At 33.9% G+C, this 25,669-nt stretch overlaps 3 protein-coding genes across 5 annotated transcripts in view; all 3 read left to right on the top strand.

The window, feature by feature from the left end:
• The first annotated feature begins 1,989 nt into the window (after window positions 1–1,989).
• asah1a (N-acylsphingosine amidohydrolase (acid ceramidase) 1a) lies at window positions 1,990–6,544 on the top strand. The gene is made up of 14 exons (XM_051128470.1): window positions 1,990–2,123; window positions 2,231–2,274; window positions 2,394–2,484; window positions 2,663–2,746; window positions 2,857–2,935; window positions 3,154–3,228; window positions 3,325–3,370; window positions 3,458–3,602; window positions 3,707–3,761; window positions 3,981–4,062; window positions 5,116–5,247; window positions 5,336–5,459; window positions 5,629–5,685; window positions 5,897–6,544. The coding sequence occupies exons 1-14, from the start codon at window positions 2,055–2,057 to the stop codon at window positions 5,984–5,986; spliced, it is 1,173 nt and encodes a 390-aa protein (XP_050984427.1). The 5' UTR covers window positions 1,990–2,054; the 3' UTR covers window positions 5,987–6,544.
• A 1,048-nt stretch (window positions 6,545–7,592) lies between these two features.
• fgl1 (fibrinogen-like 1) lies at window positions 7,593–11,170 on the top strand. 2 transcript variants are annotated; one of them, XM_051127820.1, is made up of 8 exons: window positions 7,593–7,693; window positions 8,637–8,921; window positions 9,047–9,221; window positions 9,337–9,496; window positions 9,581–9,678; window positions 10,240–10,328; window positions 10,570–10,757; window positions 10,867–11,170. In XM_051127820.1, exons 2-8 carry the CDS (start codon window positions 8,865–8,867, stop codon window positions 11,024–11,026), a joined length of 927 nt encoding a protein of 308 aa, XP_050983777.1. In that variant the 5' UTR covers window positions 7,593–7,693; window positions 8,637–8,864; the 3' UTR covers window positions 11,027–11,170. The 2 variants fall into 2 exon arrangements, with proteins under 2 accessions (XP_050983777.1, XP_050983776.1); XM_051127819.1 differs by having other exon boundaries at window positions 7,678–7,693; window positions 8,612–8,921.
• A 1,093-nt stretch (window positions 11,171–12,263) lies between these two features.
• The window catches only part of mtus1a (microtubule associated tumor suppressor 1a), a 44,093-nt gene continuing 30,687 nt past the window's right edge, over window positions 12,264–25,669 (top strand). The window contains exons 1-4 of one of the 2 annotated variants that reach the window (XM_051127815.1): window positions 12,264–12,393; window positions 19,103–20,771; window positions 23,281–23,506; window positions 24,899–25,063. In XM_051127815.1, the coding sequence (XP_050983772.1) occupies window positions 19,227–20,771; window positions 23,281–23,506; window positions 24,899–25,063 (1,936 nt within the window). In that variant the 5' untranslated portion in view covers window positions 12,264–12,393; window positions 19,103–19,226. Of the gene's footprint in view, window positions 12,394–14,459; window positions 14,756–19,102; window positions 20,772–23,280; window positions 23,507–24,898; window positions 25,064–25,669 lie in introns of those variants that run through there. The other variant, XM_051127814.1, reaches the window with a different exon arrangement.

The raw sequence follows: 25,669 nt of genomic DNA on the forward strand, positions 1-25,669 counted from the left end.
TCAGCAAGTGAAATGCATGCTCAATCGGATTCAGGTCAGGTGATTGACTTGGCCATTGCATAACATTCCACTTCTTTCCCTTAAAAAAACTCTTTGGTTGCTTTTGCAGTATGCTTTGGGTCATTGTCCATCTGCACTGTGAAGCGCCGTCCAATGAGTTCTGAAGCATTTGGCTGAATATGAGCGGATAATAATGCCCGAAACACTTCAGAATTCATCCGGCTGCTTTTGTCAGCAGTCACATCATCAATAAATACAAGAGAACCAGTTCCATCGGCAGCCATACATGCCCACGCCATGACACTACCACCAACATGCTTCACTGATGAGGTGGTATGCTTAGGATCATGAGCAGTTCCTTTCCTTCTCCATACTCTTCTCTTCCCATCACTCTGGTACAAGTTGATCTTGGTCTCATCTGTCCATAGGATGTTGTTCCAGAACTGTGAAGGCTTTTTTAGATGTCGTTTGGCAAACTCTAATCTGGCCTTCCTGTTTTTGAGGCTCACCAATGGTTTACATCTTTTGGTGAACGCTCTGTATTCACTCTGGTGAAGTCTTCTCTTGACTGTTGACTTTGACAAACATACACCTACCTCCTGGAGAGGGTTCTTGATCTGGCCAACTGTTGTGAAGGGTGTTTTCTTCACCAGGGAAAGAATTCTTCGGTCATCCACCACAGTTGTTTTCCGTGGTCTTCTGGGTCTTTTGGTGTTGCTGAGCTCACCGGTGCGTTCCTTCTTTTTTTTAAGAATGTTCCAAACAGTTGTTTTGGCCACGCCTAATGTTTTTGCTATCTCTCTGATGGGTTTGTTTTGTTTTTCCAGCCTAATGATGGCTTGCTTCACTGATAGTGACAGCTCTTTGGATCTCATCTTGAGAGTTGACAGCAACAGATTCCAAATGCAAATAGCACACTTGAAATGACCTCTGAACCTTTTATCTGCTCATTGTAATTGGGATAATGAGGGAATAACACACACCTGGCCATGGAACAGCTGAGAAGCCAATTGTCCCATTACTTTTGGTCCCTTAACAAGTGGGAGGCACATATGCAAACTGTTGTAATTCCTACACCTTTCACCTGATTTGGATGTAAATACCCTCAAATTAAAGCTGACAGTCTGCAGTTAAAGCACATCTTGTTCGTTTCATTTCAAATCCATTGTGGTGGTGTATAGAGCCAAAAAAATTTAGAATTGTGTCGATGTCCCAATATTTATGGACCTGACTGTAGTACAATTTCACCATGTGTAATGGATATTTATTATTTATTCCGTATTCTAAGTCTTATAGGTCTTTATTTCTATGCTAGGCGTCCTGTTTTCTTGTTATAACAAAAATCCCGAACAAGCCTAAAAATTGCAGAAGTGAAAAAGGGAAGTCTTTAAATATTTTGTAACCAGGTGAAGCCAGTTTCCGCCGTATATAAAAAAAATCATGCTAAGAAAAAAACATGCTAAGTTGTATTTAAAATAAAGTCGAAATTATTAAATATAAAATTCGAAATTAATGCCATGTTAATTAGCTAATTATGAAAGTAGGCATTTTTTGTTGTTTTTTGGCAGAATGTTTTTGTGCGGCGGAAATTTGCTTTAGCAGCAGAAAATAAACTCGTGATGAAGATTATTTTACTTGTAGTGGTGGCTGGAAAACTGGTATCATAAGAGCCCACTCGTGATTCCCTCTCTTGTCACGCTTGATTCACAGCGGACAAATCAAAACACTGAACAAATGAACTTGAACTTCCTTGTTTACGTACCGAGACAACTTAATTTAGCGGACTGAACGGGGGAAGTTCGCGTTATAAGTTTACTCATAAATACGCACAACCAAACCAAACCAATGAAATAACTGTTAATCTGTTTAATTAAAGTTTAGTGAAATATTTAGAACTAAATCAAACGTCTTTTAACCTTTATTTAAAAATAATATATACATCTACTGTATCCGTGCACCCCTTACATTATGGTACATTCCGTCACGAAGCTTATTTCCCTGCACTGCCTTCCGCACGGAATGACTGAACGTTGAGAAAACTTCACGGAAAGACAATGAAGCCGACATCAGTTTATGACATGTTCATTATATCTTTATTTCTGTTTTCACAGTTTGTTCGAGGGGTAAGGATAAATGAGGTTTCTGCACCAGAGTTTATTACGCTCTCTTTTAAACTGTGTTTCACTTCGTGCTGGTGTCATGCTTTACTCATCACTACCTGTATTTGCAGCTGGAGGATTGCAGAAGTGGAATGTATCCACCTAAAGGACCAACGTACTGCTGTTACTCTCCTCACATGATCAATCAGATGTGCCACTACATTTCACATGCTCTGTGCTCTGGACTATGTGGGGTTGATATGTTGATTTTAACTTCTTTTGTGGTTTGTCTAGGTTTAAAGGTAATGTGACCTGGTACACTGTTAATCTCGATTTACCTCCTAGTGAGAGATGGACGCAAGTGATCAAAGACAAAAACACAGAGGTAACTGTTTGCTTATTAATGCATTACCTGTTATGGCTCTGTCATGAATTTGCATGTGTCAGTGTCTGTTTTGAATACCGATTCTCTTCATGTCTGGAGGATGCTTTCATAATGTGTCTTTCTTTTTGTTAAACAAGAAGGATGAGATTGTTTATACATAAATAATGTTGCTTTACAGTTGTTTACAATGGTACAAACAATAAAAGACATGGCCAAGGGCTTTTTCCATGGAAAACTTGTTGATTTAGTGGACGAGGAGCTGGTAAGCAATTAAATGTATGAACAAACTTAGACATCTTAAAAATGCACTTTGAATGCTTTGATAGTATTTATTGTGATATCTTTATTATTTTGCTATGATTTGTTGTATAGCCTTTGATTGTAGATACACTGCCACAACCTTTCAGTGAAGAAATTAAGGGGATAGCAGCAGTTTCTGGCATCCCTTTGGGTGAGATTTTTTTTTTCTCTTTACTTTTTATTTGTCAATAATAATAATGTTGGAAAATGCAGTCAGTCTAATAAAATTAAAGCTCAAGCAATACAATAACACACAAAAAGTGTAATCCATTAATACAAAGTTATTCCTCAATTATGTGTAATTATCCCTATTTCTTTACGACTTCAATCTAACATTTGTATTTACTTTTTTTAAATGTGTCCCTCTAGGTGAAATTACGCTGTTCAATATCTTTTATGAGATTTTCACTGTTTGCACATCGATTGTTGCAGAAGATTTTAATGGTGAGAATATATCAGTTCACATAATTTTTTGAATCATATTGAATTTTAATAAACATTCAAGTTGTTTTGTTGTGTATTTGTCTTTTCGTTTTCTAGGAAATATTTACCATGCCCGGAATTTGGACTTTGGACTGTTTATGGGGTAGGATTTTTTTTTTTCAGGGAATTACAGCATACATACTTTTATTTAATATCATGTCATAAGAATTATGTGTTTTTGTACGTAAAGGTGGGATCAGAAGAACAAAACATGGACTTTAACAGAGAAGCTTAAGCCTCTTGTGGTGAATATCAATTTCCAAAGAGGAAACAAAACTGTATTTAAATCAACAAACTTTGCTGGATATGTTGGCATGCTCACTGGAATTAGACCTGTAAGTAAATAAACATTAAAAATATATATTTTTGTGTAAATATATATATATATATATATATATATATATATATATATAAACAAGTAATTGTTTTACTTGTTTAGGGTGTATTGAGTCTAACAGTAAATGAACGTTTCAACACCGATGGGGGTTATGTAGGTAAGTTTTATTTTATTTATTTATTTATTTTTTTAATAATTATGACAAATAAAATGTAGGTGACAAGCCAGTAAACATTTTGAATATTTAATATTTTGTAAAAAACTAACACTACACACCACTATGTATATATTTCTTTTAAGCATTCGTTACAAATCATGGGTGCAACTAGATGTTCTTGATGGTTGAAGGCTTAGATAATGTAATAAATTCTCACAGGGATCCTGGAATGGATTCTTGGCAAGAGAGATGGAATGTGGATGGGTTTTCTTACTCGGAAAGTTCTGGAAAATGCTACCAGGTAAAAACAACAACGCAGTGGCATAACATGAATGTGCAACTTCCTGGTTTTGGCTGTTGTGACCACATAGTTGATGTGTGATTCACACACATCTTTGTAATAATTTAAAAATAGCTTCATCAGATCAAGTAATCATCACACTCTGAAAAGGCATAATGGGCAAAGAAAAAATACAGTTGAAGTCAAATGTTTATGTATACCTTGCAGAATCTGCAAAATGTTTATTATTTTACCAAAATAAAAGGGATCATGCAAAATACATGTTGTTTTTGTATTTAGTATTTACCCGTATAATATATTTCACATAAAATATAGTCCACAAGAGAAGATAATAGTTGAACTTATAAAACTGACCCCATTCAAAAGTTTACATGCACATGATTCTTAATACTGTGTTGTTACCTGAATGATCCACAGCTGTTTTTTTGTTAAGTAATAGTTGCTCATGAGTCCCTTGTTTGTCCTGAACAGTTAAACTGCCTGCTGTTCTTCCTAAAAATCCTTCAGATGCTAAAAATTCTTTTTTTTTTTCCAGCATTTATGTGTATTTGAACCCTTTCCAGCAATGACTGTATGATTTTGAGATCCATATTTTCAGACTGAGGACAACTGAGGGACTTGTATGCAACTACTACAAAAGGTTCAAACATTCACTGATGCTTCAGAAGGAAAAGCAATGCATTAAGAGTCAGGGGTGAAAACTTTTGAACAAAATGATGATGTGTACATTTTTCAGTTTTTTTCCCCTCAATATTAAATTTTTTTCACTTAGTACTGCCCTTCAGAAGCTACAGAAGATACATGCATGTTCCCCAGAAAACAAAATAAGTTAAATGTACCCTGATCTTCAAATTCAAAAAGTTTTTACCCCCCTGGCTCTTAATGCATTGCTTTTCCTTCTGAAGCATCAATGAGCATTTTGGTATAAATTTTGCAGATTCTGCGAGGTGTATGTAAATTTTGACTTCAACAATATATAGAATTAAAATATAATTATAAATGTATGAAAATATTCCTATATCAAACTAAAAACAGAACTTTTTTTATTTGCAGTTATGAGCATGCCAAAGAGCAGCTCTCTCAGACGAAACTGCTTGCACCAGCTTACTTCATCTTGGGTGGTAACCGAACTCGTCAGGGTTGTGTGATAACCAGGACGAGAATAAACACATTAGACATCTGGGAGTAAGTCAAATCATATCACACAGAAGTATCAAACTTCTGTCTGCAGTGTTTTAAACTGCCCTATAATTTGTTGTTTATGATGTTAAAGACTTGATAGGAAGCTTGGGAGATGGTATGTCCTGGAAACAAACTATGATCACTGGGAAGATCCTATGATATTTGATGACCGCAGAACACCAGCAATGAAGTGTATGAATCAAACCACACAAGCGGTATGTGGATTTATTAATGTTATTTATTTATTTATTTGCTGGCTTTGTAGTCATTTTAAAGAGTAGGTTAATTAGTTTTGAAGTGTTTTTAAAATAGCATGCATAATTGGTAAGTAATTGTTCAAAAAGACATGTTTTATAGTAGATAACAAAATTGTAATTTCCACAGAGCATTTCTCTGGCATCAATATATGATGTTTTGTCAACAAAACCAGTTCTTAATAAGGTAAGTTTTACTTTCAGTTGAATTAACATCACTTACATATATCACAATTATATTTAACTTTATTTTAGGTTATTATTTATTTATTTGTTCTTTCTTTCTTTAGCTGTTTTTGAGTCAAAGAGAAAGATAAAGAGTTTCTGATCACATTTCTACATCTGGTCTAATGTTATGTTAAGAAAATCTCTTCATTATTACTTTCTTGTTTTAACAGTTGACAACCTATACTTCACTGATGGAAGTTTCAACTGGAACTCTGGAGACCTATATCAGAGATTGTCCAAATCCCTGTACACCATGGTGATCTTCCACCAAATCTTAATGAATAAGGCATATGAAGAGCTCCTCTGGATCTCTGTCTTTACAGGGCTGGTGCATAAGAAAAGGAGCATGTTAAATATCATAATGGTTGCAATTCTACCTCTGAACTTGCACATATCTCTTCTCATGGACATGTCTGTTATAAGTCTGTTTACCACTGCAACATTTGTGCATTTGTGAAGAAGTAAAACTGTTTCTTGTGCAGAACAAGCTCTGAATAACCACACATTTTAAGTGGATTTTTTTTTTAATGTTACATCTGTATGTCTATAAGAAGTTAATTTCTATGAGTGTTGCCTTTTTCTTTAATGTTTTTTAATTAAGGAAATCTATTTTTCTGAAATTCTTGGTAATGATGCTGGAAAGTATTTTTGTAATTTATACTGACATTTTATGTGTCTCTTTCTGGGACTGTGTTGAATGTGTAAATGGAGGTATTAGTTACAGACACTGGTCATTGTTTTCACAGTACTGAGTTAGGTTTTTTCCAAATTTAACATATACTGGTTTATAACTATAATAAAATATTTCATCAACAAAGGCTAAAATGAATTTGATTTATTCGATTATTGTAAATTAAGAAATCAGAAAAGATCTGTGTTATGCGATGATGTGAATCATAGATTTGCGAGCCCACTTTGAAGTCCCGATCTGAATAATGATTGGCGAACAAATATTGCGATCTGAATCAAAAAATTCGCGAACCCACTCCAAAAGTTCTGATCTGAGTGAAATCTCAAAGTCCCGATGTGAATCAAATGATTCGCGATACCCAACGTTACAATCTTATTCGCGGAACGTCCTTTGAAGTCCTGATCTGAATCAAAAGATTTTTGAACCCACCTAGAAGTTCCGATCTAAATCAAATGATTCGCAATATGTGCTTTGAAGTTCCGATCTGATTCAAAAGATTCGCGAACCGAAGTTCCGATCTGAATCTTTTTTCTTTGTTCTTAGTTCTGCTAATTTGAAAGCTATGAAAACTGTATCTCTGTATTCATCCTTTGTGTCACCTTAACATGTAATTTTATTACCCTGTTTTTTTCCTACCCTGGCAACAAGTCTGTATATTCTGTATATTATTTTTTTTGAATAATTTAATTTTGTCTGTAATTGTACTGTCTTGATGTTTTGGATATCTATAATGTTTAATTTAAAAAAAAGTTTCCGAAAGATTAGTGAAACGTGCTCCGAAGTCCCGAATAATGATTCCCGAACCGATTAATCAAATGATTCGCGATAAGCGCCGCGAAGTTCCGATCTGAATCAAACGATTCGTAATACGTGATCCGATTCGATTCATGCTTCATGCTTTTTAAAATCATTACAAGCGATGTTGAAATTCTAAAATAAATGGCTCTTTGAACTGTTTTTGCGAGTGAATAGCTTGAAATGAATGATCGAATTCACGAGTTTAAATCAACTGGAGCGGTTCCAGTGTAAATGACTCATTTAATTGAATCGGTTTGAATTGGTTTGTCTGTTCTTCTGCCCTTAGTGCATTCAGCCATATATATATACAGTCTAATTTATACGACACTGTCAGTACTAGCTACTACTGACTTAGTTGCATGAGATTCATAGAAATAAGCGAAAAAATATTGTTTAAATAAAATATCCATACTTCCATTCCGAAGATAACTGCTTTCCACATCGAAGACATCCAGCACAAATCTACAAATATATTCAGGTGAGGTACCCGGTAGTGAAGCACTCCATTATATGATGAGTTGTTTATAGACTACAGAATGGGCAGAAAATGCTACATGTTTGATGGAAACACTGTGTATAATGATCGAGTTTGTAGCTTAATTAAGTGTATCCCTGGTGAAAAAAACAGCATATGCTGGTAGGTATGTTTTGTTGCTGGGATGCTGGTTAGGTAGGTTTTGATGCTGGTTTAAGCTGGTCCTTTGCTGGTTCATACTGGTCCTTGATCAGCAACATGACCAGCAAAAACCAGCAAAGAACCAGCTAAGGACCAGCTTAAACCAGCATCAAAACATACCTACCAGCATATGCTGTTTTTTTCACCAGGGATTTTAAATAGTTTGACCACTGCAACTCCATAAATAACAGTTCAACAGGAAATCACTTGGAACCATCCAGTCATCTCACACCACTGAAGGGAATGTTTCGTTTATCTGTATATATTGTAGTAAATATAGCAGAAATTGTTGTATCTGATCAATTTCTAATTATAATTTCTAAATACTATTATCTTTTAATGGTTTTGCTTTTGGAATGAAACTCTCTCTCTCTCTCTCTCTCTCTCTCTCTCTCTCTCTCTCTCTCTCTCTCTCTCTCTCTCTCTCTCTCTCTCTCTGTGCCTCACACATGTTTTTCCCATTTTGGTGTTACAAATCAGGTATTCCTCCCTGTGTATCACACATTCTTTAATCAGGATTTTCCTATTTATTTTGTAAACAAATATTCATGTGTTTTAGATTTACAGAGAATTAAACGTATGCATCAATGTAAATTACACCGAATTTAGACTTTTTAATGTAAAAAAACATTTCTAAACTTTGAGTGCCATTCATTTGTTTCAATTTAAACAAATTTAAGGATTGAGATCAAAGGTCTCATAATTGTCATTCATTAACAGAAAACATTTATTCTTCTTTGTGAAGTCCCAGGAGCTGTTTGTAGTTATCTGCACATCTGTTTTGATCCAGAGTGACTCAGCTCAAAGTAGTGCACGTTCAACCACAGGGAACTTTGTCGGGCACCAGAACAGACCTCAGAAGCATTTGGACAAGTTGCTGAGACTGTAGTTGTTCTTTAGTGCATAAATTGCACAGAAGCTTGCTTGGTGTATAACCTTTCTTTAAATACAGCATCAAACAAGTACGTTTACAATGTCAGTTTTGCTCATCATTTGGGTGCTTTGCACTGCTCTGGATTTGTCAGACTCTGTAAGTATTGTCTTAAAATTCATTTAGCTTTGTTATGAGTTTAAATTACATTTAGTTACAAGTAAATGAAAAACTGTGTTTATTTATTGTTGAATTAGTAGTCATTCTGTGTGTTGCGTGTTTAGGCTCCTGATGAATGCCAAGATGAGATAGAGCGTCTTCAGGCGGAGTTGAAAAGTTTGGAAGTTCGCTATACAAAGCAACAGCAACTTATTCAACGCTTAATGAATCTCAACCAGATGGATGAACGCTCCCTAAAAGCGGCCTCGTTTTATGACATGGAAGACAAACAGTACATGGGTCAAGGCTCTATTAAAATTTTTTATTAATGTAGTATTCACTGTGTAAATTTGTTATGCTTGTCTGATTATAACATCACAATGTAGTACTAACAAAATCAATCTGCCACAAACAGACTGTGCTCAGATCTTCAAAAATGGCAGCACACAGAGTGGATTTTACATGATTAAACCACGGCTAAGTCCAACCCGGATCAGAGTGTACTGCGATATGACAGAGGGGGGTGGATGGACAGTCTTCCAGAGACGCTCAGATGGCAGTCAGTCATTTGACAGGTATAGAAAATTCTACTTCACTGTTATGAGAACAGATGTCTACTGATTAATGAATGAAACATGATTTTTGATTTTCATTTTTAGAGATTGGAATGATTATAAAATAGGATTTGGTGACATGAAGTCCGCTAATGGAGAGTTCTGGTTGGGGAATGATAATCTGCATTATTTGACATCACAGGGTGAGTAAATCTATCTAAAATTAATCCAGACTGAAATAAATATTATATTATATTATATTATATTATATTATATTATATTATATTATATTATATTATATTATACTATTTTATATTATATTATATTATATTATATTGTATTATATTATATTGTATTATATTATATTATATTATATTATATTATATTGTATTATATTATATTATATTATTTTATTACATTATATTATCCACGACCCTATATAGGACAAGCAGTTTGAAAAACAAATGGATATTATATTATATTATATTATATTATATTATATTATATTATATTATATTATATTATATTATATTATATTATATTTTTCTTCCTGTAAGAGTGGGTGCAGCCATTTGTAAATTTTATGGGACTGGCTTCTGGTCTCATCATTATATTATATTATATTATATTATCTGCAACCCTACATGGACAAGCAGTTTGAAAAACATTATAATGTATTATAATATATTATAATATATTATGATATGTATTATAATATAATATTATTTGAACAGTTAATTATTAAAACACCTTCTGTTACACAGATGATTACACCCTGAGAATCAATCTGGAAGACTTTGAGGGCAGCCACCGTTTTGCCATGTACAGAACATTTAAAGTGGATAATGAACAGGTTTTTTTTTTTAATAATCTCTTTATATTGTAATAAATAATTTGTGAATGAATATATGAAACAACAGGTGGCATGTGAGGTTTCTAATACATCAGTACTGCATGGGTGTATAATTATGTTCCATTTTAATTAAGAAGTGGTTAAACAATATCAAAATTTATCTTTAATATGATCAGAATGGTGTAATATCTATGTGCTGTTTATTTGGTTTATGTTTTAATCATCCCTTTTGTCTTCTCAGAACCATTACCAGCTCCAATTTGGTGTATACACAGGAACCGCAGGGGACGCTCTATCTGGCAGTTATCATCCTGATGTTCAGTGGTGGGCCAGCCATCAAGGAATGAAGTTCAGCACACGAGACAGAGATAACGACCGCTACGATCGCAGTTGTGCTCAGGAGGACAAGGGTGGCTGGTGGTTTAACAGGTTTGCACTTTAGTACCAATGACGGAGCTTTTAACATGTACTTCATTACATTAATTCTGAACATTTGACAATCAAAATTTTGTGTGTTGTTTCACCTGTATTCCTCTAGATGTCACTCTGCCAATCTGAATGGATTCTACCACAGAGGGCCCTACAGCGCAGTCACTGATGATGGAGTAGTGTGGTACCCATGGCACGGCTGGTGGTACTCCCTCAAATCTGTGCAGATGAAGATCAGACCAGCCAGTTTTGAGCCTAATGATGTTTAATTCATGGATGTGATATCTGAACCATGAAGGAGACGATTAATTTGTGGACGATGACAAATAACATTGTAGTCCAGCTTAGTAGTCTAATTCTTAACATCATAGTCTAATGATGTTAATGTAGTTTAAAAAGCTCTTACCTGCATGTAGCGCAATAAAGTTTTCAACACATCCTTGCTGCATCGTTGTGTTTTCAATATTAATATCTTTCATTTCCTAGTTGGTAAATGAAATACATACAAAATTAAGAAATAAATCTAAATAAAAGAGGAAAAGCTTATTTAAAATAGCATTTTTTTTAAATCATGAATTAAAAATAGAATTTAACTGACAAACCAAAAGGTCTAACTATAAATTCTGAGACTTTTTCTTTATTTTAACCAACTATAGCAATATCTGTCAAGGTTAATGTAACTAATAATTAACATCCAGTGGTAAATATATAATTCAAAGTTCTACAGAAAGTACAAACTCCCATTAATATCAGGGTATTTAGAAAACAGAGAACTGTTTTAAATGTAGTAAATAAAATGTACTGAGATCGCGTTCCATGAAAATATTTTGTAGATTTCATACCATAATAATACAAAACTTAATTTTTGATTAGTAATATGCATTGCTAAGAACTTCATTTGGACAACTTTAAAGGCAATTTTCTCAGTATTTTTATTTTATTTTATTTATTTATTTATTTTTGCACCCTCAGATTCCAGATTTTCAAATATTTGTATCTTGGCCAAATATTGTTTTATCCAAACATACATCCATGGAAAGCTTATTTTTTATTCACCTTTCAGATGATGAAAAAGCAAAAAAGAAAAACAAAAAAACATTATATATATATATATATATATATATAACATTTTTTAAAGCTTTTTGTTATTATATGTTACCGTAAACTTAAACTTTAATCCCTATATATAAAACTGTTTTATTATTATTATTATTATTATTATTATTATTATGAACATTATGTCAACCAATGAGAAAACAGTTGCAATATAAAATGACAAAATAATAATAATAATACTAAAAAGAAAATTAAATGAATAAAAATTACAATAACAAAACAAATAAAATACTAGACAGGGTATAAAGTTAAACAAAAACATTTCATTCAAAGTAAAAGATTAAGCATCTTACAGATTTTTAGTTTTTAAAGCCTTCGTATTACACGAGTTAGAAATAGTCTCAAAGTAATGTATTTCAACAAGCATGACCGTGAACTGTTGCGGCTCGCGTCTTTCCTGCAGTGACGTCATTTAAGTAGAGCGCGCGCTCACCTGAGCTCTCACCTTTCCAGTGCTCGCGCTGCTCTTAACAGTAGACAAATCTGTGAATCCCAGGTTATCGCACACACGACGTGCGGGGTAAGTACTCTATGCTACCACGAGAAGTTGAGTCGTCAGTGTAAATATTTAACGTTCCTGCAAATGTACTTTTGTCCTTTACATTTCATCCCTGATTTAGTAGCCCGAGGCATGTTTCTGTTACTCGAGTCGCGTCAATTGTCTTCAGTGGCTTTTGTTTATGTTTACGCGTGTTGAATGTTTATTGAGTCTGTATACATTTAATCGAAGGGGATCTTCTGCTTTCTATCGCTTTACAACTTTGTTTACTCCACGTGTTATTTATAGCGCGAGCTGCCACGGATCCCAAACAGGCCTCTGATGTTTCTGTCAGGTGCACAAGACAATTTAAAGGCAGCGATCAGGAAATAGATTGCGGGTATGAGGGAGAAACATGAGCACAGCAGGAACAAGTTACTAGATTTAAAAGAATCCAATAAACTTTGTTTATGCTTTGTGTTTTTTTTTCTTTCCAACTTTTTTTTAGATTTCTTTAGAGAAGAACACACAGTACCTAGTCACCTGATTTGTTGTTTGATTGAACACTGAGATTTAGATGTTGTAGACATCAGCCAGTCTATGTATTGATGTATTTTATGAATATTTGTTTTTAGTTTGTGTTGGTTTGATGTGGTTTAAATGCACTGTTAGTTGATGGTACTGTGAGACGTATGTGCTATGCCTTGACCAGATATGGTGTTCAGAAATGGAGGAAAGCTCAAAGGGCAGAAGCTCTGAATTCCATGGCAGGTTATAGTGCAGGTGCCTTTTAGGACCTAATACTGACGATGCAGAATTATAAGATTATTTAAGATGTTTTTTAAGTCTTTTCTGCTCACCAAGCCTGCATTTATTTGATCCAAAGTACAGTAAAATAGTAATTTTTTTTTTTTTCTTTTTTTTACTATTTAAAACAACTGTTTTCTATTTTAATGTATTTTATTCCTGTGATTTCAAAGCTGAATTTTTATCATCATTACTCCAGTCACAGAAATCATTAATATTAAGATTTGCTGCTCGATAAACACTTAAACATTTATTATTATGTTGAAAACAACTGAGTAGAATTATTTTTTTTTAGGTTTCTTTGATGAATAGAAAGTTTGTATTTCAGATAAATGCTGGTCTTTCTATTAATCAAAGAATCCTGAATAAAATGTACTTGACTGTTTTAACTATTGGTGGTGGTGATGATGATAATAATGATAATAATGATAATTAATAATAATAATAATAATAATAATAATAATAATAATAATAATAATAGTAGTAGTAGTAGTAGTAGTAGTAGTAGTGGTAGCAGTAGTAATAATTATAATCTGTTTCTTGAACGGCAAATTAGCATATTAGAATGATTTCTGAAGGATTATGCGACAATAAAGACTGGAGTAATTATGCTAAATTTTTTTTTAATAAATTACATTTTAAAATATATTCAAATAGAAAACAGTTATTTCAAATAGTAAAAATTTTCAAAATTTAAAAATTTTCATTTTTTTTGTTCTTTGGATCAAATAAATGCAGGCTTGGTAAGCAGAAGAGACTTGCTAAAAATATTTTGACTGGTATTATATTTATATTATAAGATATTATATGATATATTATCTGTAATTTTTATTATTTTTTATATTATTGTATTATATTAATTATTTATTTATTTTTTGTGATAAATAGGAAGTTCGAAAGAACAGCAGTTATTTGAAATGGAAATCTTTCAACAGATTTAACATGTCCTTGCTGAATAAAAATAAAAATGCTAAATGTATGCATAATTAGATTACTTTTATAAATCAATATACTTTCTTGTAAATGTTTGATTTGTAGTATTTATGCTTAGTCTTACATTAGAGGTTTGGCTGACATCCAATTTTGCAGTTTTTCTCCTCGTTTATCCTCTGATACCTAAATCCTCTCAAAAATGCTACTGGCTGCTTGGCAACAGCGATCGCTGCTTTTGGCCTGACATGCCCTGGCCCCTCCCCTACATAGGGCTTGTCTATGATAGGGTAACCAGGCACTGTCCCCTGTAAAGTTAGCCTTGAGGCTTTGCAGTGGGTTCAGTCATGGCCTAGGCTGGAACTTGAAGAGCGCTGTACGAGTAGAGGCGTGTTTTAGTATGCAGGGACAGCCCAAAAGTGTGCTGACAGCAGCCTGGACTGTGCCACATTCCTATGAGACAAACCATTGCTGCGAGCCAGGAGTGGTGCTGAAGGAGGGACTGCTTGGGCTGATGGGTATTTTAGAGCTGGCAGTCTTTATATACGTGCGTTTAGTGTGGTGTAGTGTTTACCACAGCATTAACGGGATTGATCCTGAGACATGGAGCTGCGAGAGCTGCAGGAGCCTGAATGGGATGTGCTGAACTGACATAATGTTATGCGTGGTAGGAGGGTTTTCTGATTTTTCTTTTTTAATGTATTTATAAAAGATTTCATATAGTATGAAATTTAATAAGATACATTTGCTTTACAGCAAGTGCATAAATACTATTAGAATACCATTAAATTTTTTTATGGACATGCTGTAAAAAAAATATAAGCTTGTTTGTTGTGCATTGTGTTATGTTACTATGCCATGAACTGATTTAGTGCTCCAGTTATGAGGTTTTTCCGTACTGGGCTCTTAATAAATAGACTTCTTTAACGCCAATAATGAATGATCCATTGTATTTCGCCGTTGCTTTTTATGAGAGCTTGACATATCAGTTTTATGTCCCTTCAAAGTTGAAATAAGATGCATACATCAATAATTCTCCAGGCTGTAGTGAAGTATTAACAGAGCGGCTCTTGTTTCTTTAATGCCCAGCCCTTGCATGAGCAGTCGGACTGTAAATGACTAAGCACACTGTTAGTTCCCAGGGTAACATTTCACTTAGCCAGTGAGACGAGTAAGTAATTTTTTGCACTCCTTTTTAAATCAGAATATTAGGGAAAGTATTGTTTCATTGAGAGTCAATGTGTTTATCTTAAAAGAAGATGATAAATGAATGGGATGCAGCTTTGTAGTTTTAGTACCTTGGTCCATTTGATTAACTTGAAGATTATATATATTTTTAATGTTTAAGCAGCTAAACAAAGGATTTTTAATATTTTCTTTAACCTGTGAGAGTGCAGTATTGCACTGTAAATTATATTTCAACATTGTACATATTTTTGGGGTATGTTTTACAAGGAAATACTATTGCAGTCTTGCTACTTTAAAATTTCTTGCTTAATTATGTTATTTCCCTTTTCTGTAACTATTTATTTTGCAATATTTACTGGTAATTTCTGAGTAGTAATTGTTTCTGCACTTTTTTTTGTGTGTGTACTGTATGACTATGACAAAACAGAGGAGACTGTAAACTTTTAAACAATGTGGCATGCTGAAAGTTCACTTTGCTTACATTTTTCACGAATAAGCATAGAAGATCAGTTATGATAGAGTCTACATTTTATAAGCAATTTCAAAGTGACCGTTACTAGTCATAGTGGTTTTGCATTTTATTTTTATACAGTTTTCTCATTAATCACAGATTTACTCCGTACGTCCACAGTTAAAGTGGCATGTTCACATGCTTTATTTGTATGGGGATTGTTATTTCAAAAGAAGCTAGACAGAGAGCTTGTCTCTGCATCTGCATAAACTGGCCTCTCTCCTCATTGTACTTGACAGAAGTGCATTAGAGCATGCAAGTCCTTTCCCTCAGCAGAAGCAAAGTATGCCATGTCTCTTCAACCCCTGTGGAGTAATGCAATGATGTTAATGTGAGGAGACAGAACCCAAAAAATAAATGAGATATTCCAATATCGTCTGGCCCTTAGAAATGTATGTATTCATTTATACATTTTCAAAACATTAGTTGATTTATTAAATCTTGAAGAAACTATTGTTCGTCAGATTTCATAAAATTAAGTGCCATTTTTTGCCAGTCTCAGTGTTTGTTATAAGTGACAGCAAGCTTTCTGTGTGTAAAAGGCATATCTGCTGGGCTGTGGCCATCCTGTCACAGAGCTAGATCTGTCATTATATTAAACACAGTGAGGTGTTTTCACTTGCACTCACTAGGGCTGCTTATGTAAATATACTAAATACACATGCTCCCACTGACCCCCTCACCAGTCTCCATCTAACCCATCATTTGTCTGAAGCTCACAACATGTTACATTCAGGTCACTAGACCACTCTGTCTCAACAGTTATTGTTGTTAAGGGTCCTGTGAATAAACTAGTTCATCTGATATCTGTTTGGCAGTTTTACAATGTACTGCTCAAACTACTGTTCAAAAGTCTGGGCTCAGTAACAGTGTTGGGGAAAGCTACTTTTAAAAGTAATGCATTACAATTTTGTGTTACTCCCTGAAAAAGTAACTAATTATGGTGCTTAGTTACTTTTTATGGAAAGTAATGCGTTACGTTACTTTTGCATTCTGGGCAGGGCTTGCTTCTTTGCTTTTAATATAAAACAATTCTAATGTAAAAGCCCTTTTACACCAAAAGTGAAATGAATTCACCTCAGGCTGAAAGAAAAGTACATTTATGCAGGAGATCACTCTTCAGCTATAAAAAATGAAGCACAAATGTTAGTTTATCTAAAGTTGTCTATTAGTATGATTGAATTGCATCATTGAAGGTCAGTAGCAAAGGCACTGGTTAATAAAATGGGATTCAGTTATTTAACATTTTTAATTATTGCAGGGTTGCGTCATATTCTGAGTTTGCATTTCACAGTTTTTATTAATTTTGAGGAATACTGAATCTGTTTTTTGTGAGTTAGATGAATTAATGCATGTTCTCTTTCTTATTGTCTCTTTCTGTAGTATTATTATGTAAATGCATATGCTCATCTCTTATTTATACAGCTGTATTTAGAGTAAATAATGCACAGATTTGTACATAAATCTTCTGTTCCAGATTCATACACATTATTATTATTTATTTTAAACTTATGTTTATTTAAATGTTTTCTCTGTTCTCATGTCAGATATGCATGTGTGCACCAGGAGCACCTTAAAAAAACCAACAACAAATTCCTTGTGTGTTTGCGCACACCTGGCGAACAAAGCTGATTCTGATTCTGATTCTGATGTTCACATTTAGTCTAGAATACAGTAACATCATGTTCACTCCCAATTTCCTGACAGGAGACTTGTCAATCAATAAATGGGGAAAAAAGTAACTGGCGTTACTTATTTGAAAAAGTAACTCAGATATTTTCTTAGAAATTCAAAAGTAATGCGTTACTTTACTAGTTACTTTAAAAAAGTAATATTATGACGTAACTTGCGGTACTTGTAATTCGTTACCCCCAACACTGGTCAGTAATTGTTTTTTTTAATAAAAATGAATACTTTCAGCATGCGTGGATTCAAGTGTGCTATACTTTTACATTATTTGATCTAATCATTGATCCTACATTTATTTGATCTAAAGTACAGCAAAAACGGTAACATTATGAAATATTTTTACTCTTTAAAATAACTGTTTTCAATTTGAATATATTTTAAAATATAATTTTGTCCTGTGATATATTCCATATTAGAATGATGAATCATGTGACACTAAAGACTCGAGTAAAAATTTAGCTTTGATCACAGGAATAAATTACATTTTAAAATGTATTCAAATAGAAAGCAGTTATTTTTCTAAATAGTAAAAATGTTTCACAATATTACTGCTTTTGCTGTATTTTGGATCAAATAAATGCAGGCTTGGTGAGTAGAAGAGTATTCTTTAAAAAAAAAAACATTAAAAATCTTACTGTTAAAAAACTTTTGACTGGTAATGTTTGTGCAATTAAACAAGTAAATATTGCAAGTAGATATTAATAAGAGATGCTCTGTAGTTCATTAATTACATGAATTAAATGTACATTTTACTTAGAAAATTGTTGTTCTTCTTGAATCTTAATATTACAAGTAGAACTTATGATGGTTAATGTAATATGTTTTACCACACTACAAAGTTGTTTTTTCAGTGAGGACATTAAATGGATTAAAAATAATGTAAAGAAATGTATACTGTTGTAAAGGATTTACATTGTAATATACTGTAAATGCTGGTCTTTTGAACTTTATATATCTAAGCGTCTTGAAACAAAAATATTGGGTTGCACAAAAATATTAAACAGCTGTTTTCAAGATTGTTAATAAGATCATCAAGTCTGCATATAAGAATGTTTTTACAGCTAAAAGTTAAAAGTTTTGCGTATTATATAAAAAATATTTTAAATTGTAATAATATTCCACTATAAAGATTTTACTGTTGCTTTGACTAAATAAATGAACATTAAACATTAAAAACAAAAATGTATTTACCCCAAAATTTTACTAATGTTTTAAAAAACTTTAAAGTTTGTTTTTCAGTTCCACAAAAAGACAGACAAAAGGTTGAACCTGTGAATAAGATCTTGCATTTTTAATGGTGTTTCTCTAGGAAACATAAAGAATTTAACAGGGGATCAGTTTTCTCATTACTCTGAAAGTAATTGGTCAGTAGGTTATGTAACCTCTCCACAAAGAAGGCTGTTATTTATTTTGTAACTAACAACAACAGGTTTCACTAATTGTAACTGGCTAGGATGTGTGTTTGTTCACTGAAGTATTGCATTAACAATAGCTAATACCCTTCTAATTTCAGCTCCATCATATGCTGAGTCACCTCAATATGCTTTATAACCTCTCACATCAAACTAGACCACAGATGCTTGTTTAGAATTTCTGTAATTTTTTTTCTCTCTCTTTCTCTTTCAGGAACATTCACACAATGGGTTTCAATAAATAACCCTGCGCTGACATTCTAGAGACGAGTAATACAAATCCCATAAAACAAGAGGTGTTTCAGACAGAAGTGAAATTGCTCATAGCGGGCCACTCCATGGAGACCACACATAGATCCATGAATCTTACCTTCCCTATTGAGGACAAAAATGGAAATAACATCACTTGCTCAAGCGAGGATTCCCCAGATTCACTAAGGGGCTCTAGCAGTTTGAGTTGTGGCGGTTCAGTCAGTCCTCCTGATGTAGAAATGGAGGACTGTATCACTTGTCCAACAAATGATGAGGGATCTCGTCCTTCAAATGTAGTGAAATCAAGTGGTGCCATTGCTGTAGACTTTGTCAAATCAAAAATTGACAACTGGAATGAGACTATGACTCTCTTGTTAGTAGACCCCAAAAACTCTGAATGCAATAGCAGTGACCGAAGCTCAGAAACCTCCCCTGGCGAGCGAGAGCTGTCTGAGGTGGACTCCTGTGAGCCGTCACGCCGTGGATCCAGTGAGAACTGTTGCTCTGTGAGCTCTGGTGAAATGGTTATGAGGAGTAACAGCTTTGTCTTGCATGAGAACGACGAGCCACTTAGTATCTCACTGATCAGGGAGTCCAGAACCTCCTTGGATATATCTTCAGATCTTGCTGTGGTATCAGGGATGTTACCTGACGTGTGTGAGGGCCTAGCCGAGGTGCCGCAAGATGATCGCAAGAATCAGGGCCTGGAGTGTACCTACATCCAACTCAACAATCAAACCTTTCTCATAGATGAAAAGTCATTGAGCAATGAGAAACTTGAATGCGTCACACCTATTCATAATCACAAATCCCATAAGGATGTGCAAAAGTTGGCATTTACCAATAGTGGATCTAATCCTTCAACACCAGTTGAGGGAAAAACTGTGCTTCTTACTGCCTCTGAGGATTTGGACATCAGTGGCGATGCTCAAACCTCAACTCCAGTGCAGACTGTGAATAACAAGACATTTTGCCTCCCATCTTTGTCTGAGTCACCTCTAAATAAAGATGAAGGTGATTCAGTGAGTCCAATGGCTCAAGTTATTAGACAGCAGCAAGGCGCTGCTTCTCAAAAGTCCAAAACACCCTTGTTGTCAGCGAGTAAAAGCAACAAGATAGAAATAAAACGGTTTCCGAAGCCTAACTTCAGTAATATAAAGTCTAAAATTATGTCACGCGCCTCCAACCCCTTCAAGACATCAAGTGCACCGGTTACAAACGCTGTCCCTCAGACTAATGAAAGCCAGACTATGGACCAACATAAGTCATCTCCTACCAAATCCACTTCTAATGCAGTAACCAGCACTTCTGCCACACCAGCTCAAAGTGTAAGAAGCGCTAATGCAGCTAAAAGAACCCGCTCATCTACTTGCCAAGAAAGTGGTCCAGCCTCAAAATTTCGACCTCGCCGATGGTCTGAAAGCGCTACCTCTTCCAAAACAAATAAAGATGGATCGCAAGAGAAGAATGGAGTCTTGAACAACCTCACCACACCACAAAGAAACACTAAAGGTGCTGCTCAGAATCAGGGCGGGAAGACCAAACCTGCAGAAATGGAGACAAATAGAGAGGACACCCAGGGGAATGAGTCTCTGAAGGTTCGTGGGAAAAATCAGAAAGCCAATCTGTTGGTGAGTATGGCCAGTAAACGATAAATGGATGATGCTAAAATGATGTTAAGTACAATGAATCGCGAATCAATCCTGTTAGATGCTACAAAAGGATTTAGACATTAGTAAATCTATTACTGTACATAACACAAAACTAAAAAAAGATTGCATTTAACCATCACATAAAGTTATGAAAGATTAAATAAATGGAGAAAAGAGCATGCACAATTAAAGTGAAAGTTAAACTAGAAATAAAAATGGTTGTTTACTCCCTTTTATGTTCTAAAATCATAAGACTTTCATTCATCTTCAGTACACAAGTGGATGAACACTGCCATCCAAAAGTGGGATCAGTAAGATTTTTAATGTTTTATTTCTTTCTTTCTTTATTTATTTTATGCTCATCAAGCCTTGATGCATTTATTTGATCAAAAATCCAGAAAAAACATAATATTGTGAAATATTATTTGAATGTAACATAACTGTTTTCTGTGTGAATACATTTTAATTTTCAGCAGCATTACTCCAGTCTTCAGTGTCGCATGATCCTTTAGAAATCATTCTAATATGCTGATTTATTATCAATGTTGAAAACAATTGTGCTGCTTAATATTTTGTTGGAACCTGTGATACCTTTTTTTCAGGATTCTTTAATAAATAAAAAGTTAAAAAGAACAACATTTATTTAAAAATAGACACCTTTTGTAACCATATCAATTTAAGTTTGTGGTCAGTAAATTTTTATTCTTTGTTTTTTCTCTTTCTTCAAAAATACTTTTTTTCACCAAGAATGTGTTAAATTGATAAAAAGCAATGGCAAAGACATACATTGTTAGAAAAAGTTCTATTTTTAATAAATGCTGTTCTTTTAAACTTTTTATTCATGAAAAAATCCAGAAAAAATAATCACAGGTTCCAAAAAATATTAAGCTGCTCAGCTGTTTCCAACATTGATAATAAAAATAATAAATCAGCATATTAGAATGATTTCTGAAGGATCATGTGACACTGAAGACTGGAGTAATGGCTGATCAAAATTCAGCTTTGCATCACAGGAATAAATTATATTTTAAAATATATTAAAATAGAAAGCCAGTATTTCATTGAACTTTAATAGTATTTCATAATATTACTGTTGGTTTTTTTCTGTATTTTTGATCAAATAATTTAGCCTTGATGAGCATAAGAGAATTCTTTAAAAAACATTCAAAATCTTACTGATCCCACACTTTAGTTCATTTTTAAAGAAACGTGAGAGATTTCTGTCCCTCTATTAAAAGTCTATTTAAACTTTAATACTTTAAAAAGTTCATAAATGGGTAGTAAACATAACCCATAGGAATTGAGTAGTTTAATCAAAGTCTTTTGACGAAGCACATTTGCTTTATTTGATAAATAGTTTAAAAATAAGCTTTTATTCACGTAAACACCGGTGATACACAAAATACATTAAGCACATCAAATGTGACCCAGGACCACAAAACCCAGTCATAAGGGTACATTTTTGTAACTGAGATCTATACATCATCTGAAAGCATTTCCATTGATGTATGATTTGTAGGGATAGGACAATATTTGGCAGAGTTTTGACCATTTGAAAATCTTAGAAAAGTTAGAAGAAATCTTAGAACCTAGAAAAGTTCTTAGAAATGCATAATGCTAATCAAAAATTAAGTTTTGATAGATTTACGGTAGGGAATTTACAAAATATTTTCATGGAACATGATCTTTACTTCATATCCTAATGATTTTTGGCATAAAAGAAAAATCTATAATTTTGACCCATACAGTTTGTTGGCTATTGCTACAAATATACCTGTGCTACTTATGACTGGTTTTGTGTTCCAGGGTCACAAATATGGTAAACAGAAAATCAGTTGTAGCTGCTTGACATGCAAGAACAAATCTCATTTGTTGCAAAACTCATTTTAATTAAAACATCTATGCATTTTAAAGATTAATGAAAATCATGTAGGTGAGTGAATGACGACAGAACATTCAATTTGCCCTTTCATTGTTTCTGTATTGTTTATATCAAATATCTGCCAGTATATCCAAACTCAACTGATACAGATCAATTAAATCTGGTCATTAATCAAAATGTACAGTTTTAAGTAAACCTTGAGTGAGTTTTGAATGATTTGTTTCTAATGTTTGTATTAAGGCTGCCATCTCAAACAAAGCACAACTCGCAAACAAAATTCTAAAGAGAAAATGTTTATGCAGCGTAATTGCTGTTTTAATTACTGCTGCAAGAGGGCAGCAAGCTGAGTCTGTGGAAAATGCATTCCATGTGCACACATCACATCATGTTTACAGAACTAGAGAGGCAAACAACAAAAAAAAATTGGCAGTGACTTCATAATTCCCATAGGGACTGTATTACAATAGCTGCTCGCGTCTCAAGTCTGCGTGAGTTTCAGTCCCACTCTTCAGATGTGTTATGGCCAACGTTGCCGTGAGCGTGGGGAGCTCAGGCTTTGGGCGGCATGCGTGGGAGCGAATTGCTGAAAGGGAACTTCTCTTGCAGGCGGTGTCTACCAGGCCAGCAGCAGTGGCATGTGAGTGGAGTAGAAGCAGGGTTGGCTCCCAGCCATCCCCAGCCAGTACAGGAGGCGCCTCTGCTGCTCACGTTCCAGCTGCAAACTTACGACCACCACTTTCAGCCTCTAAGCTCAAACCTGGTACAGCAGGAAGAGATGGCAGCAGTACCTCTGACATGCCTTCACCCAGGAGCAAACTGAGCACGTCTGATGGTAAGGGCGTTGTGCACTGCAGAGCTTTAACTTTCTATTGTTTTGTCTGCTTTTACTTTTACAGCGTGAGTTGGTGCATGTTGTAGCAGGGTTTGGATTTTCTTACTAACAGTCTAATTAGTTGAGTGATTCATACTCTTTTCTTTTCATATGTTCATAGTGCCATTCCTGTCAGTCCTTTTAGTCAGTCAACATAGTAAGAAAACACTGGAGTGATGCCACATTACAGGAAAATTAAATTCATGTTGTGCCATCTTTTTCTTTATCAGTGCAAATAGTTTCAGACAGGACTTTATTTATTTGATTTTGTACTTTACTGTACAAAAGTTCAGGGTCATGAGTTTTTAAATGCTATTGAAAGAAGTCTCTTAAGTGCTCAGTGAGACTGCATTACAGTAGTATTCTGAAATAATATTGCAATTTAAAATAATTGTTTTCTGCATTAATATATTTTAAAATGCATTTTATTCCTGTGTTGGCAAAGCTGAATTTTCAGCATCATTACTTCAGTCTTCAGTGTCGCATAATCCTTCAGAAATCATTCTAATATGCTGAAAGGGAACTATTAATTTTTGTTAATTTTGGTGCTTAATATTGTTTTGAAAACCACCATAAAGCATTTTTTTCTCAGGATTCTTTGATTACTAGAAAGTTCAGAAGAACAGCATTTGTTTGAAATAGAAATCTTCTTTCACTCAGTATTTACTTTTTAAATTGTTAATCAAATTCCTAAACAAATAATTCCATGTGTAAACAGTTTCTTCAGTCCAACATTTGTGCTAGGAAGTAATTTTTTTTTTTTTGTTTTTTCCTCTCCTCCATTCTTTTCTGTGGACTAGGTAATTATTTTATGAAATGTTTTTAATGAAATGTTAAAGGCCGAGTTTAGATAATTTTTGTCAGATTTGAAGCAGATGCAGATCTCTTGTTCACCTTCATTAATCACCTTGATTAAGACATTCTTTTTTTAGAGTCAATTTTGTTTTTAGGTATGTTTGTACACCACCGGTCAAAAGGTGTTTTTTTTTTTTTTTTTTTTTTTTTTTTCCCTTCCTTAAGAATTCTCTTTTTCTCACCAAGTCTGCATTTATCTGATCCAAAATACAGCAAAAGTAATATTGTGAAATATTTTTACTATTTAAAATAACTGCTTTCTATTTGAATATATTTTAAAATGTAAGACAGACATCATGGTCCTTCAGAATTCATTCTAATATGCTGAATTATTATATATATATATATATATATATATATTTATTTTTTTTTTTTTTTTTTTTTTTTTTTAAAGTACAATCATATACAGCACTAGTGTCTATACACTTACTTGTGACACCTGTGTAACAATGGATTTATTGTTTGTTTGTTTGTTTTGTTTTTTTTCCCCCTCTGCAGTCAAGCTCAAAATCCATTTAACTGAAGGTGCAAGTGCAGTTTCAGGATCCCAGACCAGATCTGCTGTGTTCGCAGCTCCAACATCGGCCTCCAAACTGCCTGTGAAATCCAGATTACAGACCAAGAGCTCCAGCACTTCTCAGACAAATGGACATTTAAAGCAAGGTGAGCTTTCCCAGATTGTCGGTGGAAGCAGAAAAAAAAACTTTTTAAAATAATTATTTAAATAATTATTAAAAATGAAAATAATTATGGATAGAAGTGACTGCTTTAGACAAGATCAACCTCATGTTATCCAGCTTGACCTACATTCCCTGCTAGGTCGGTTTTGCCTTAAATCCAAAGACTAAATATTAAATCCCTTCTAAAGGATTCAGTCTACTTTAACTAGATTTTTGAAACCTCTCTACTTTCAAATATGATTTGATCTTAAATTTAAAGCTGTTTAAATCCAAGTAGATTAAATGACCTAAAATCAGTTTAATCAGGAGAATTGCACATGAAAACATAGCCTGCTTTTTTGGTCTAGACAGTGATGCTCTTTTAACTTTTGAACACTCTGCTGCCCTCATTGGTTGATGGACATGTTTGTATGGATCGGGACATTCAGTCCCAGATGTCTGCCGGGCAGGGTTTGTTCCACGTCAGTTCACTTGGAGGGGTATGAGAAAGCAGTGCACATGAAAATAATGAGGATCTTCCAATACAAACAGACCTTATTTTCTCTTCATTTTGTTTAACTCACTGTGGAAGGTCATGGCTGCACACAGA

Source organism: Labeo rohita, chromosome 14 (genome assembly GCF_022985175.1).
Source record: "Labeo rohita strain BAU-BD-2019 chromosome 14, IGBB_LRoh.1.0, whole genome shotgun sequence".
Taxonomy (NCBI): domain Eukaryota; kingdom Metazoa; phylum Chordata; class Actinopteri; order Cypriniformes; family Cyprinidae; genus Labeo; species Labeo rohita.